At 38.4% G+C, this 14,537-nt stretch overlaps 1 protein-coding gene across 2 annotated transcripts in view; it reads left to right on the forward strand.

Moving 5' to 3' along the window:
• Positions 1-13,929, forward strand: part of KHDRBS1 (KH domain containing, RNA binding, signal transduction associated 1) — a 51,174-nt gene extending 37,245 nt beyond the window's left edge. For both annotated transcript variants that reach the window (XM_006894954.1, XM_006894955.1), the window contains 5 exons: positions 4,059-4,192; positions 5,730-5,931; positions 6,369-6,436; positions 9,553-9,611; positions 12,582-13,929. In XM_006894954.1, coding sequence (XP_006895016.1) covers positions 4,059-4,192; positions 5,730-5,931; positions 6,369-6,436; positions 9,553-9,611; positions 12,582-12,679 — 561 coding nt within the window. In that variant the 3' untranslated portion in view covers positions 12,680-13,929. The remainder of the gene's footprint in view (positions 1-4,058; positions 4,193-5,729; positions 5,932-6,368; positions 6,437-9,552; positions 9,612-12,581) is intronic.
• The last annotated feature ends 608 nt before the right edge of the window (positions 13,930-14,537 follow it).

Consider the following 14,537-nt stretch of genomic DNA (forward strand, 5'->3'; position numbering starts at 1 on the left):
GGGGCTCATAGCTAATCTCCATCATACTTTTGCGGTTTAACTTGTAATAGGAAAAAACTTCGCCTGGATATTAGAACCACCAGAAACTTTGGTTTAACAGCACAACTTGCTACCCTTATAAAACAAAAATCTGTATTAAAAAGGTTTATGAAAACCTACTGTTCCAGAAATAGTTGGCCACTTCTTCCTACTCTGTTTTGATCTGTGAGCTCTACTAAAACCTATCTATCATGAGTGACTTCTCTAGCATTTAATTCACTGGTGGCACAGCCTGTAGCATCACAGCACCCACAGGTTACCTCACTACAGCAAACTGACAGCTGTACCAAATAATGATAAACAAGAGTACAGTTACCAAAGCAACAAAGACCACTGTGCAGATTGTTCCCACAATAACAATTTTTAAAAGAATGCTTGATACATTTTTTTGTCGAATGGAGAAAAACAGTTTATCATCCTTGGTCTGGCGATGACTCATAGCTGGTCTTCCAGTAGGGTTTTCAGATGAGTCTCACAGTTAAGGAGGCTCCAAATCTGAATCCCAGGTACCAGCTTCAGGGCAGGTTTTCTCTCTGAGCCAGTTCTGGAAGAAGATCTTGTCTCTGAGCTTCTTGCCTGGACTTCTGAAATAGCAGACCTCTGAAAACTCATAAACAATAAAGGAACATGGATAGTTAGAGTATAGAGGTAGGTCTCATATTAAAAGTCAATAAAAATAAGGAGTAACAGTCATGAACATCCTTTAATAGTTAAAACATGGAATATATGAAGTATAAATGTTGGAAAATTAGAACTTGTGAACAAAGAAATGGAATGCATGAACATCAGTATTCGAGGCATAAGTGAGATGAGATGGATTGGCTTTGGCCAGCTTGAATCAATCACTTAGTATACTAAGTGAAGAGCTGAAATTGGAGAATAAAAAGGGAAGAACTCAACATTTCTTCTTCTTCTTTTTTTTTTTTTTAAATCTTGGCCACAGCCTTAGTTTATTGGGTTAATATATTTTGGGTTCACTTAACATTCCTTTGCCAATTTCCAAGAGAAATAAAGACTTACTTCAGTGAGTCAAATAGTTTAGAAACAATTATTCATTCATTTAATTACTTTATTCAAATAAACACTTGTGTGAGACCCTAATATTCTTTTAGCTGTATCATTAGGTGCTAGGAATTCATACCTAGGTGTAAGGAGATAATGATAAGACTATTTAAGAGGGGGCTATATCATATTTTTGGAAGAAAAAAAAAAGCAGGTAACAACACATAAAGATAAAACATGAATATTAAGAGTAGAAAACTGAGAGAACTCTGGAGGCCTCGTGGCAAGAAGCTGCGCTGCAATCCCTAAAGCGCACAGTTTGAATCCATCAGATGCTCTGCTGGAGAAGGAGGGACAATCTCCTCCTGTACCATCTGGATCCGATTCGATGGCACACAACAGATAAAAAACCAAAAAAAACAAACAAATCGACAATCCCGAAGAATAGAAAACTGTTGGAAAGAGTTGCATGGTTTGGAAAAAAAGTATAATGAAGCCAACATCACTTGCGCAAAAATAGGGTAATTGCAGTATATATCTATAAGATTGTTTATATATTGCAAGTGATATCTATTAAATTTTAAAGGTTCTGAAATAAGCCCCCAAAAGAGTATCTTAATGGTGGAGAGAATAGGACTAAATCTCAAAAAGCTACAGATAGTATTAATCTCACTTTGAAAGAAAGATGCTTGGCAACAGTTTGTCTAAAATGATGGAACTTGATTTTCTTTTTCTTCCTAGTCCTTTTAGACTCTGCTCCTGAGCAGAATTTTCATTTCTCCATCTTAGAGCTAATTAATCAAGAAGCCCGATATTTGAATCAATTTGTATTATTCACTAATTGGTTTTAGAATTCACTGCTCTGTTCACATTTCTCATTGAAATAAATTATTTCTTTTAAGACATGCATGATAGTGTAGTGGTTAGATTGGAAAAGTTTGACCTAGGTTAGAAACCATTAGCTGTATGTCAACATTTCTTAAGCTGGAAGAATGGAGGAGTAAAGTCAAGCCTTGATTTCCAGTACTGAGAGATACTATGGGCAAATTTTAACTGGTTCACGAAGGATCAAAAGAAGATGGAGGGAATACACAGAACCATTGTGCCAAAAAAACCTGGCTGACACTGAAGTATTTCTGAAAATATCATATGACCAAGAGCCGATGATAACAAAGGAAGTTCAAGTTGCCCTTAAGGCATTGGCAAAAAATAAGACTCCAGGGATCGATGGTATACTAGTTGACGTGTTTCAAATGACAGTTGCACAGGGTGAAGTCTCTCTCAGGGAGGAGTGATAGGGAATGGCAAGGGACACACTGACAAAGGAGATTAATCAGAACTGGCTTTGACAAGCACTGTGGCAATTGGACAATTAAAACAGACATGGGGGGGGAAGAAGAACGAACTTGGAGATGAGGGTGGAGAAAACAGTGCAACAATGAATGAATGAAAACCCAAAAATCTCTGTAAATGTTCATTAAAACTAATAAAATTTAATAGGAAAAAAAACCAACACAAATGACAGTTGCAGCCCTGGGCATGCTCACCAGTCTGTGGCAGGAAATTTAAAGGACCACTGCGTGGCCAATTAATAAAGAGATTTATATTTGCTCCTATTCCCAAGAAAGGTGATCCAACAGAATGTACAAACTTGAATAACATGATATGCAAGCAAAATACTACTGAAGATTATTCAAAGATGTCTAGAACTGTACATATCCAGAGAAGTTCCAGAAGTTCAAGATGGGGTCAGGAGAGGTTGTGGCACCAGTGATATTATTGTCAATGTCAGATGGATCCTTACTGAGAGTAGAGGAATGTCTGTTTGTGCTTAATTAACTATGCAAAGGCATTTAACTGTGTATCATAATTATGGCTAACATTGATATGAGTGGGAATCCCAGAACAGTTAATCATACTAATGGGAAACCTCTACAGACCAAGAAGCCGTTGCACGGACAGAGTAGGGGAACACAACATGGTCTAAAATTGGGACAGGTCTGCATCAAGGTTGTATTCTTTCTCCATACCTATTTAATCTGTATACTGAGCAGATTATTTAAGAAGCTGGACTCTGTTAAAAGGAATGTGGCATCAGGATTGGAGGAAGACTCATTAATAATAGCCTTTGATGTGTAGATGACACAACCTTGATTGCTCAAAGTGAGGAGGACTTGAAACACTTGAAGAAGATCAAACACTGCACCTTTCAGTATGGATTGCATCTTAGCGTTAAGAATGCAAAAGTTCTCAATGTGGACCAATAGGTGACATCATGATAGATAAAGAAAAGATTGAAACTGTCAGTGACTTCATTTTATTTGGTTCCGCATTCAACACCCTTGGTACCAACACTCAGAAGACAAGGATATTGCACTGGGAAAGTCTTTCGTCAGAGACCTTCTCAAATTACTGAGAAGCAGTGATGTTAGTTTGAGGACTAAGGTGCACCTGATTCAAACCATGGTCTTTTTCATTCCTCTGCTATGTTTCTCAGAGGGGCTATTTATTGAAGAACAGCATCATGCTTGAGAGGGTAGAGGGACAGCAAAGGAGAGAAAGACCCTTAGCCATGTGAATTAACAGAATGATTATAGCAATGAGCTCAAGTATTTTAGATTGTGAGGTTGACACAGGATAGTACAGGGTTCAGATCTATTGTTTATATAGAGTTGCAATGAGTCATACTCAAAAGTACCTAATAATAATATGTAATATGTTGGTAGTGTATAGCTTTAAATCAGAACCAACTTATAGCTGACCCTCCAGCAAATTTTCAGAGACTGTAAATTGCATTGGAAGAGATTGCTGGAGGAGCCTGTGAGGATTCTAACTGCATGTCTTTATGCTGGTAGTACAATTCCTTACCACTACACCACCAGACAGATTACCTAATAGCTGAGTAGTGAAAGATCTGTCAAAATTTTGCCTATAGTTATGGCTAGGGTACAGTTTGAATTTATTAGGAAATTATTAACTTGAAACGTTATCTGAGTGCCACTGTCTCTCATTTCCAGGATATGATGGATGATATCTGCCAAGAGCAGTTTCTAGAACTTTCGTACTTGAATGGAGTACCTGAGCCCACTCGTGGTCGCGGTGTGCCAGTGAGAGGTCGAGGTGCTGCACCTCCCCCTCCCCCTGTTCCCAGGTAAAAAGAGAAACAACCAGAAGTGGAAACAAAATTTTGACTACTGGTACTGTCTCTCTCTTTTTAAAAAAAATTTATTTTGTTTGTTCCTTTTCTTTATGCTGGTATAGACAGTGTACCATCTCTCTTAACATGTTTCCGCACACACTTAAAATTGATGACAGTGCTTAGAAACGTATTTGCCGTCATTTGTGGCAATGTGTTTAATAATACTTTTATTTACAATTTAGGAGTAGTCTTAGGGAAGCTAGTCGAACACCTTCCACGCTATACTGCAGAACCCCAGTGGACATTGTACCTTTCTTAGCAAGAGAACAAAAGACTGAAATTTGATCTTTCCCCAAAATGCTTTGAATGAACCTTTTTCTTTCTTTTTTGCTTAAACGTGTGGGCCCCCAAATGAATACCAGAGTTTATTTCTGGAATATGTGAGTACAGGGACAGACAGAAGAGCAATCCCACCCTTTGTCTCTGCGTGTGCTGCATTGCCCCTCGCTGGTAATCTTCCTGCAGAGGGAGAGCAGAGTTGGGATTGTGCATGATGATGGCTCTGGCTAATGGAATCTCCCCTCCCACCCTCAATTCTCCCCTGAAAAAACCAGCCTGTAGAAAACACTGGGCTTGCAGGACTCCCATCTCTGATCCTACACCTTGCTGAAGCCACCAGTTTGACCAGTATGTCAGCTAGAGACCATCTGTGTGGAACTCCCCAAATAGCAACACACATACGCACTTTTCTACACTTTACGTTTTATTTATTTGTTTATTTTAATTACTTTTTCTCCTCACTTTCTTAAAAAAATTTTTTATGCTGTTTTATGTACTTTTTTTTTAATATAAAGACAGGTAGGTTTATTAAGCAAGAGAAACATTCTCATGAGTATGGCCCATTTTAGGAGGTAGAGAGGTGAGGAAGGACTTTTCTTTTAATGGCTAAATTCCTACATACAAAGAAATAACATGCTATAACAGCTGCCCATGTTGGACAGTGTTTCGGTGGAGCCCCCAGTTTAAGACCGATTTGGAAACAGGAGTGGCATCCACGTCCTAAACCACTTCTGGAAACTATGAACTTGGAGAAACGACGATAGTCATAGAAAGGCTTCAGGTGTTTGTTTCATAGGCTCGCTATGAGTTGTGCTCAGCTTGACAGCAATCAGCAACAACACAACAGTCTTAGTATTTACATGGAATTTTAGTACTATGGCCATAGTCATGTGCCGGTAGTCCTGCTAAAATTTTTGGTCTTTTAATTTGGGAAAGTACCAGCATTTTAAATTATCTTCTGACTTGAGAATGTTAACATATTGTGAATGACCTTTACACTATGTTCAAACTCCAGACCTACTCAAGGCAACACATTGATGATGAGACAGTCACAGCTTTCTGAGAGACCTGAGGTGATCCTACCCTTTTGTACTCTGTCTGTGCTGTAATAGTCTAGTTAAGATATGTCTACCTAGCTCCAGAATTTGCAAATAATCCCAAATTAGCCTATTTGAAAAACCTCCACTTAAAATAAATTTTCTTTTTGTAGGGGCCGAGGTGTTGGACCACCTCGGGGGGCTTTGGTGCGTGGTACACCTGTGAGAGGAACCATTACCAGAGGTACTACTGTGACTCGAGGCGTGCCACCCCCACCTGCTGTGAGAGGTGCTCCAGCACCTAGAGCACGGACAGCAGGCATCCAGAGAATACCTCTGCCTCCACCCCCTGCACCAGAAACATATGAGGAATATGTAAGAAATTTGAACATTGTGCCATTTCTCAATACCTAGAGGATTGCCAGAGGAAGTTAAATGGCAGGGCTTTGGCTCTTGATGTACGAGTCTGGATTGTGCCTCCTGTAAGGTTTGGCATCTAGCAGTTAGCATTGAACTATGAAAAAAAATTTCTGTGTTTTTTGCATGCTTTACTGTTTGTGTATAGGTGAAACAAAATATTTAGTGTTTTGTTAAGGTGTTTCCTAGTACATCTACTGAAAATACTGTAGTTTAATATTGTCCTTTACTTTCTACTCATACTTGTCATATAAAGGTTTTTCTGTTGTGTTTCATTAATTCTGTCTCTTGACTGTTGTTACAGAATTTTTTGGAAAGCCGTTACCTTCTGTGAACTGCCACCCTCCTTTTCCACTCTATTATTTTGACTTTCTATTTAATTTTATTTCTTTTAGGGATATGATGATACATATGCAGAGCAAAGTTATGAAGGCTACGAAGGCTATTACAGTCAGAGCCAAGGGTGAGTCCCACAAAAGAAGTGCTATTTTGTGTCTTAATGAAAGATGAGAATTTTTACTTTTATTTTAAAAAGCTACATCTAAAGTGTATACTTTTTCTCATTGTGATTTAAACAAAAATTTACCAAAACAGTTGCTTTTCAATTAAACCATTCATAGATCTTTTGCTTTATGACATTGATTAAAAGGCACACTGGGTGGTTTTGTTTGTTTTCCTATTATTTATATATATATATACAGACTTTGGATTTCCACTCATTCATTGTTGCACTTTTCCCCTCCTCCCAACCCTCCCCCCTAGTATTCTACCCTCTTGGAAAAGTAAAAGAAAAATTCTTTCCTTGTTTTACAAACTCTCCCCCAGGTCCACTCCACCATGTAGCCTTTGCTCTAGACACCTGTCATGACAAAAACACCTAATCACATATCCCTTTTAAACAGTTTTCTCCCTCATCTGTTTGAATGTAGTATACATTATTGAACCCGTCTTTCTCAGTCTCCTCCCCCCAACCCCGATGTCAATCCTGTTTTACAACAGTGGCACCATGCATATTTGTCCTTTTGTGACGGAGATACTTCACTCAGCATAATGTCCTCCAGAGTCACCCATTTTGAATAATTTTGCACGAGTTCCGTGTTTTTCAATGCAGCATAATATTACATTTTGTGAATATACCACAGCTTCTCTGTCCATTCGTTTGTTGATGGGCACTTGGGTTTCCAACTCCTTGCTATTGTGAACAAAGCTACAATAACATGGGTGTGCATGTATCTGCTTGGATGTCAGTTATGGTTTCTTTGGGATATTTTCCCAGTAGTGGAATTACTGGGTCAAATGGTATCTCTATTTGCAACTTTTTGAGAAAGCGCCACACCGCTTTCCACAGTGGTTACACCATTTTACACTCCACCAACAGTGAATAAGGGTTCCAGTTTCTCTACAGTTTTGCCATCATTTGTTGCTTGCTGTTCTGTTAAATTTTGCTATTCTGACTGGGGTGAGATGATATCTCATAGTTGTTTTAATTTGCATCTCAGAGCTAGGGATTTTGAACATTTCTTCATGTGCTTGTTAGCTATCTGAATGTCTTCTTCGGTGAAGTGTCTATTCATATCCTGTGCCCATTTTTCTATTGGATTATTTACCTTTATCTTGTGGTGTGTTTTCCTATTTTCCTATTGAGATTTTATTGAAAGTTTGTAGAGAATTTGGATTTCCATTCTCTAATTGTTACACATTTTTCCCCAGCAACCCCCCCAATTCACTTTTCTCTTTGAAAAGAAATTCTTTCATTGCCCTTCCTGCTTGTTAGCTTTATCTCTGTATAGTCCCTGCCCTTTTGATCTTATGTCATTGAATATTTAAGAAATAAGAGTAAGTTTTATTCAAGTTTGTGAACCTATGATCTTAGGGATTCTGTCAGTCTCTTTATCAGACCAAAAAGCCTGGCCATTTTTATGTTCTTTGTTACACATTTTTCACACATTCTATCCAGGACCCTCTACTGCAGGTTTTTGTTTGTTTGTTTGTTTGTTTGTTTGTTTGTTTGTTTGTTTTCTAGACTGGTCAGGAGCAGTAAGTGGGTCAGTGCTTTCTTTCTATCTTTAAGGTTTTCCAGTCTCAAGGTCATGGATGTTGGAGTTCCTGTGGTTATTAGCCCTTTGGACTACTTGTTTTAGTGCATTTTTACTTTTCTGTCCTCCTCTTTGTTCTAGACAGGGAGAGACCAATTGTTGCTCCTCAGATGCCTCCTTGAAAACTTTTAGGGCCCTAGTCACAACTCAGGAAAACAGGGTGTAGAACATTATCTTTATGCCAGTTGACTATGGTAATATCCACTGAGACTATGGTCCTACAGCCGTCTGACTAGCAACTCTTCTTTAAGTTTATGCATTACAGTTATATCATTTACATAAGCTTTGCCCCATTGGTTCTGCTAGATATATGAATACATTTACAGCATATACTAATGATGATGTTAGGTGCTCTCAGGTCAAGTATGGCTCGTAGCAACTGTGTGAACAACAAATCTGAACCCAGTCCTGTCCTGTGTCATCCTCATCATTTCTGACATACGTATGCTTGTTGCTGTAGTCACTGTCAATCTTTCTCTTTAAGCGTCTTCCTCCCTTTCACTGACCATCTTTCCAAGCATGATGTCCCTTTCCAAGGAATAGCCTCTCCTAGCAACATGCCCAAAGTAATGTGAGACAAAGCTGTGTCGTCTTTGTGTCCAAGGAGCAGTACTCTGGCTGGACTTTTTCCAAGATCTCCTTTCTTGGTTCCTTCGGTAGTCAGTGGCATACTCCGTATTCTTCTCCAACACCACAGCTCAAAGGCATCATTGGTATACTGCTAGGAATGTAGAAATATCACTTGCCAAACCTATGTATGCATAGATGTGGTCCCTTTAACTTGTCTGAATCTGTTTATCTTGTCTGTCTACTTCCTATCCAGTTGTAGATTAATGTTTATTATTCCTAATTTTGAAATACTGTGTCTATATTAATGTTTATCTTTGCAGACTATATTTCTTGTTCGCTTCTCGGTGTTTTTCTCCCTTTTCTTCCCCCTTTCCATGCCCCCCCCCATGGTACTGTAATTATTCTTTTATTATATGTTGTCTTTCTCTTCATCATAATATTTCTACTATCTATTGAATTTTTCTCCCCCTTACCCTTTTCTCACATCTCATTCTTGGTTTTAAACAAGAATCATAAGTTGAGTATTTTATTTCTGGCATAGTTTCTTAAAAATATGGGTATATGTATCAGTTAAGATTCTTGGGATGGAGAGTCCTAATTCTACAGTGAGACAGCAGTTCTTGTGGCCATGTTAGTCAAGCACTGAGCCATCTGAATACTGAACACTGATTAGATGGTCAGCTTTGAATTGTGCTTTTTCTCAATGAATACATAGTATATATACATTGTTGATAACTTTTAATGTGTCTCTTACATATATGTGTTTTGTAAATAATTTGTGGTTTGAAGGTGGAGCAGATAAACATTTTCCCATAGTCACACAGTAAAGCAGTTGTAATATAGAGGCATTTAGAGGAAAGGTTAAATTAAAACAGTTGCTCTATAGCTTTCTAACACTGTTTTTGGCTTTCAGGGACTCAGAATATTATGACTATGGACATGGGGAGGTTCAAGATTCTTACGAAGCTTATGGTATGTCTTTATTTCTGTGATGGGGCAGAATTTTCAAGTAAGTTCCTGACAGGATGTGGATTACTTTTAGGAGTCATTTCTAAGAGGAAATTATTTTGTGTGCGTGTACCGTCAAATCAGATCTGACTAGTACAGGAGGAGATTGCCCCTCCTTCTCCGGCAGAGCATCTGGTGGATTCAAACCGTCTACCTCTGGGATTACAGTGCAGCTTCTTGCCACTAGGCCACCAGAGCTCCCCTTAAGAGGAACTCTTTAACATGTTAAGGTTTTACTGTGTACAGATGTTGGTATATGTGACAATAGGCGTTTTACTTACATTTTTAGTGTGTGGTAGAAAGGAGGGGGATTACTTAGATATTGTTACTTTTGAAAGCCTGGATCTTACACAAGGGGTTCATCCTCATCTGGATGAAACCAAACGCCCTGCTGTTGAGTGACCTACTATTAGTGACCCTATGTTGTTATGTACTGTTGAATTAAAACCGGCTCATAGCTGACCCTCCAGCAGGTTTTCAGGGACTGAATTGCATGAGAGGAAGTTGTGTATCTTTCTTCTGCAGAGCAGCTGGTGAATTCAACCTACATCTCCTCAGTGTTGACAGCCTAGATCCTTAACACTAAGAGACTATACTAAACAGTTTCTAAGGCTATAAATCTTTATGAAAGCATACTGTCACATCTTTATCCCACATAGTGACTGGTGAATTGAAACCACTGTTGGCATTGAGACACTTTAACCACTGTGCCATTACAGCCCTTTTTCATGGTTCTAACACCACCATCTTTTAAGCTGATGTTTAGTTTTTTTACTTTGAATAGAGTACAGATAGACCTGGTTTTTATGTTGGGCCTTTGATGTTGGTGCCTGGGCTATGCTAGAGATAACAGAAACTTAATCATATTCCACTCCAGCTTCCATTTAAAAAAGTGTCACTGTAGAGTAGTTATTTCCCAACGAAAGGGGCCTGATGCCAAGCAGCTAGCCAGAGCAGGTTAGAGGACAGCCTTTTACCTCCTAGAATCAGATTAAAATCTTTTGGGCCTTATAACTAGAAACCCTGGAACCAGTTCAGGGCTGTATTGGCACAAGTTTTCTTGCTGGTTTTAGACAACTTAGTCCTTAATCCCGAGAGAGCTGTAGAAGCTGAAATGGTAACAAGACCTAACTGCCTTCCCTAAGAGTTGCTTGAAAACACACTACTCAAGAACCAATTATGGTTCTTGTTAATGGGCCCCAGAGGGAGTGCCATGTGGCAGTGAATGCAGAGGAAACAGTCTTCTAAAAGGGAAACATTTTTTGCCATACCTGAAGAAATTTCATAGCCCTTGGCCGGTCAGCAACTGACAGTTATTCCTCTTAAAGTACTAAAAGCATATTGATACTATTCCCTTAACCCTAACTGAAAATTAGGAGCCTGTTAAGAGTTCCCCCACAGACAGACAAGCTGAATTCAACTTCTTAAATTAGTTAGTCGGCCATTTCACCAGGGAAACAGTTTTTTATCAATTTTAGTTCAATAGTATTGGACCATTGCCTTCATTAGCACTGTTCTGCTCATATGCCATTTGGAAGGGCAATATGACAGCATCTAAGAATTTCACTCCATTGACAAAGGAGTGCAGTAGGACCTCTTTGTGTGTCACTAAATTGCATTTCTGTTTTGACTGAGAAAAGACTAAACTGAAACATGTAAGCTGCTGTGGGTGTTCTTGTATGAGATTACCACTGTTAGTCTGTGTTTCTGCTAACATTTTTTCCTTTTCAACTCTGCCTTAGTAAAACTATGTTTTAGAAAGAGAAACTGTCTTACTAGTTGAAGAAAAACTCAGGAATTACTTAGAAAGTGAATGAGTGTGTGTGTATAGATCTCCTACTCACTTGGAGTATAACAGGTTCTGTGCAACTTTAGATGCTAATGAGCTGCTTTTGGGGGGGGGCTAATGAGCATTTTAGACCCCTAGTGATATGGATGTTTGTGAATACTGGCAGCTGAAGAAATTAAACTCCAGAAAGAAACTGGTATGGTACGATGTCAAAGTGGGAAGCAAAAACTTATAACTCATTTTCATAAGAGGTTAGTTACAGAAATAGTAATGATCATCTCCCTCTGTCTTTACTCTGTTTCAAGGTAAAGGCATTTGAGAATGTCATTCATGTTGTCTGACTTGACAATTGGCATATCAGGGGGGCTAATGAATTTTTCCAGTCACCGTTGTAGCAACATTTGCTTGTACTTCACCACACCAAAAACACTTGAGTACCAGCTCTAATATTGAACCTCACGAAATGTAGTCCTTGCACATACTTCTTCCAGAGAGCCAAAAGAGTTCTCAACAGGGTAGCCAAATTTGATGTTGTTTGTAAAAGATACTCCCAGTTTCCAAACTGAAAGACTTCCTGAAGTTGTCATGTTACCTGAGGCTGCTTGCCAGATAGCTTTAGGAGCGTCAAAGGCTGATGCATGATGCAGATTCCACTGAGATTAATGACTTCTTCATTGTCTCAAGCAAGGTGTAGAGTTTATCCTGATTTGAGGACTGATTTTATTTCAAGAACATTTAGTTCAAAAACATGAACATATTTTTGTCCACTGAAAACTGCCCTGTAGTTAGGAACTTGCCCTGGACACTCAGGAGCATCAGCAGAAAGCAAAGACCAGCAGAGAAGTTGGTTAGATGTTAGAGACAAAGCAGGAACCTCGCTGGCACAGGGTTGAGTGTTTGACTGTTGGCCTGAAGATTGGCAGTTCAGACTTAACCAACATTTCTTTAGAAGAATTTGATTATCTGTTCCCAAAAAGATAGCAGCTTTTAAATTCTGTGGGACATTTCTGCTCTGTCACATAAAGATCTCGGTGAATGAAAAATTCACTCAGAGGAATCTTAACAATACCACCAGGTAACCTGCTTCTGCCGACTACATATACCATTGGCATGTGGTTTATAAATTCATCTTGTTTTCTCCACAGGCCAAGATGACTGGAATGGGACCAGGCCGTCATTGAAGGCCCCTCCAGCTAGGCCAGTAAAGGGAGCATACAGAGAGCACCCATATGGACGTTATTAAAAACAAACATGAGGGGAAAATAACAGTTATGAGCAAAGTTGTTACTGATTTCTTGTATCTCCCAGGATTCCTGTTGCTTTACCCACAACAGACAAGTAATTGTCTAAGTGTTTTTCTTCGTGGTCCCCTTCTTCTCCCCCTTACTCCATTCTTACTCTGCATTCTGGCTTCTGTATGTAGTATTTTAAAATGAGTTCAAATAGATTTAGGAATATCGAATTAATTTTTTAAGTGTGTAGATGCTTTTTTTCCTTTGTTGTTTAAATATAAACAGAAGTGTACCTTTTATAATTAAAACAAAAAAGTTGAGTTTAAAAAAAAACACACCACAAAACTGTTAGTTTCAAAAGTGACATTGCTTGCTTAAAGGTTCTGAAGTTAAGGCTTGTTAACTTTCTCTTAGTTTTGATTTGAGGCATCCCGTAAAGTTGTAGTTGCAGAATCCCAAACTAGGCTACATTTCAAAATTCAGGGCTATTTAAGATAAAATCACAAACATTAACGGCAGTAGATGCCACCATGTAAAAGCGAGCTCAGACGTCTCTAAAAAATGTTTCCTTTAAAAACACATGGCGATTGAATGTTTAAGGTTAAATTTTAATATGAAAGATCCTCATGAATTAAATAGTTCAATTTTTAACATTGATTTAAAAAAACAAAAAGCAAAATTAGGTTTGTAAAACTGACTTTTTCATTATGTGGGTTTTGAAATCTAGCCCCAGACATACAGTGTTGAGAGATACTTAGGGGGGATAGTTTAAACGGTTGATTGGGGGAAAGGGGCTGGCCACCTGAATTGAATTTGATGTAGAGCTTTTTAAACTTAATAACAGTCTTTTAGTCATAGTACTAATAATTAAGATTTCAGTATTTAAGAAGACAAAGCAAGTATTGTGTTCATCTGAGATTCTACACTCCATAAAAACACTCACTTGGACACTGGGGCCAAAAGTTGATTTTCGTAAGCTGAGAGTTGTCATCAATATTGAACTGTTCCCAAGGTAGTCAGTCAAGTATGTCTCAACACTAGCATGATATAAAAAGGGACACTGCAGCTGAGTGAAAAAGGAGTCAAAATCCACTTTGTACATAAGTTAAAGTCCTAATTGGATTTGTACTGTCCTCCCATTTTGTTCTTGGAAGATTAAATGCTACATGTGTAAGTCTGCCTAAATAGGTAGCTTAAACTTATGTCAAAATGTCTGCAGCAGTTTGTCAATAAAGTTTAGTCCTTTTTTAATCAAAGTAAATGTGATGAATTGTCATTTTTTTATTTTTTTTTTGGGTGGACAATAAAATAGTTTTCTCTTTCAAATAAACTTAAATAAATAAAGTTAATGGGCTTGTTAAAAGTTGGAGACATCTTAAAAGTGTTGGGGGGATTTTCTTTTAAGTTTACAAAAAAAAAGTTTATGGAGTTGTTAAGTTTTAGTTAAAAATAACCAAAGCTTTTTCACCCCCTGGAAGTTGTTGAAAACCATTTTACCCAATGTTAGCACAAATCTTGATTTTTGAAGAGAATAACCCAACTGAGCTGAAACTTAGATTGGTTTCCTTCCATATACAGGTCTCAGAATTTAAAATGCCTGCCACCCTACCTTTGCATCTTCCACAGAGCCCTTAGGTGGCCCAAATGCCAAATAATTTCTTTAGAATTTGGAAAGGGATGGCACCTGCGTTGGCAGTTCACCAAACCTGGGTGCCCTTAACAGTTTCCCTTCCAATCCCAGAAGTGTTAATAACTCGACTGGACTAGGGTAGGAGCCAGCATGATATGCTGGTTCTGAACTCAGCCTCCTGAGAGGACAAAGGGAGGGAATTACAGAATTGGTTGGCTCCATTTCTACTTTGTTAATTT

Source organism: Elephantulus edwardii, unplaced genomic scaffold, assembly GCF_000299155.1.
Source record: "Elephantulus edwardii isolate Elephantulus edwardi_28Jun2011 unplaced genomic scaffold, EleEdw1.0 scaffold00152, whole genome shotgun sequence".
In the NCBI taxonomy this organism is placed as follows: Eukaryota; Metazoa; Chordata; class Mammalia; order Macroscelidea; family Macroscelididae; genus Elephantulus; species Elephantulus edwardii.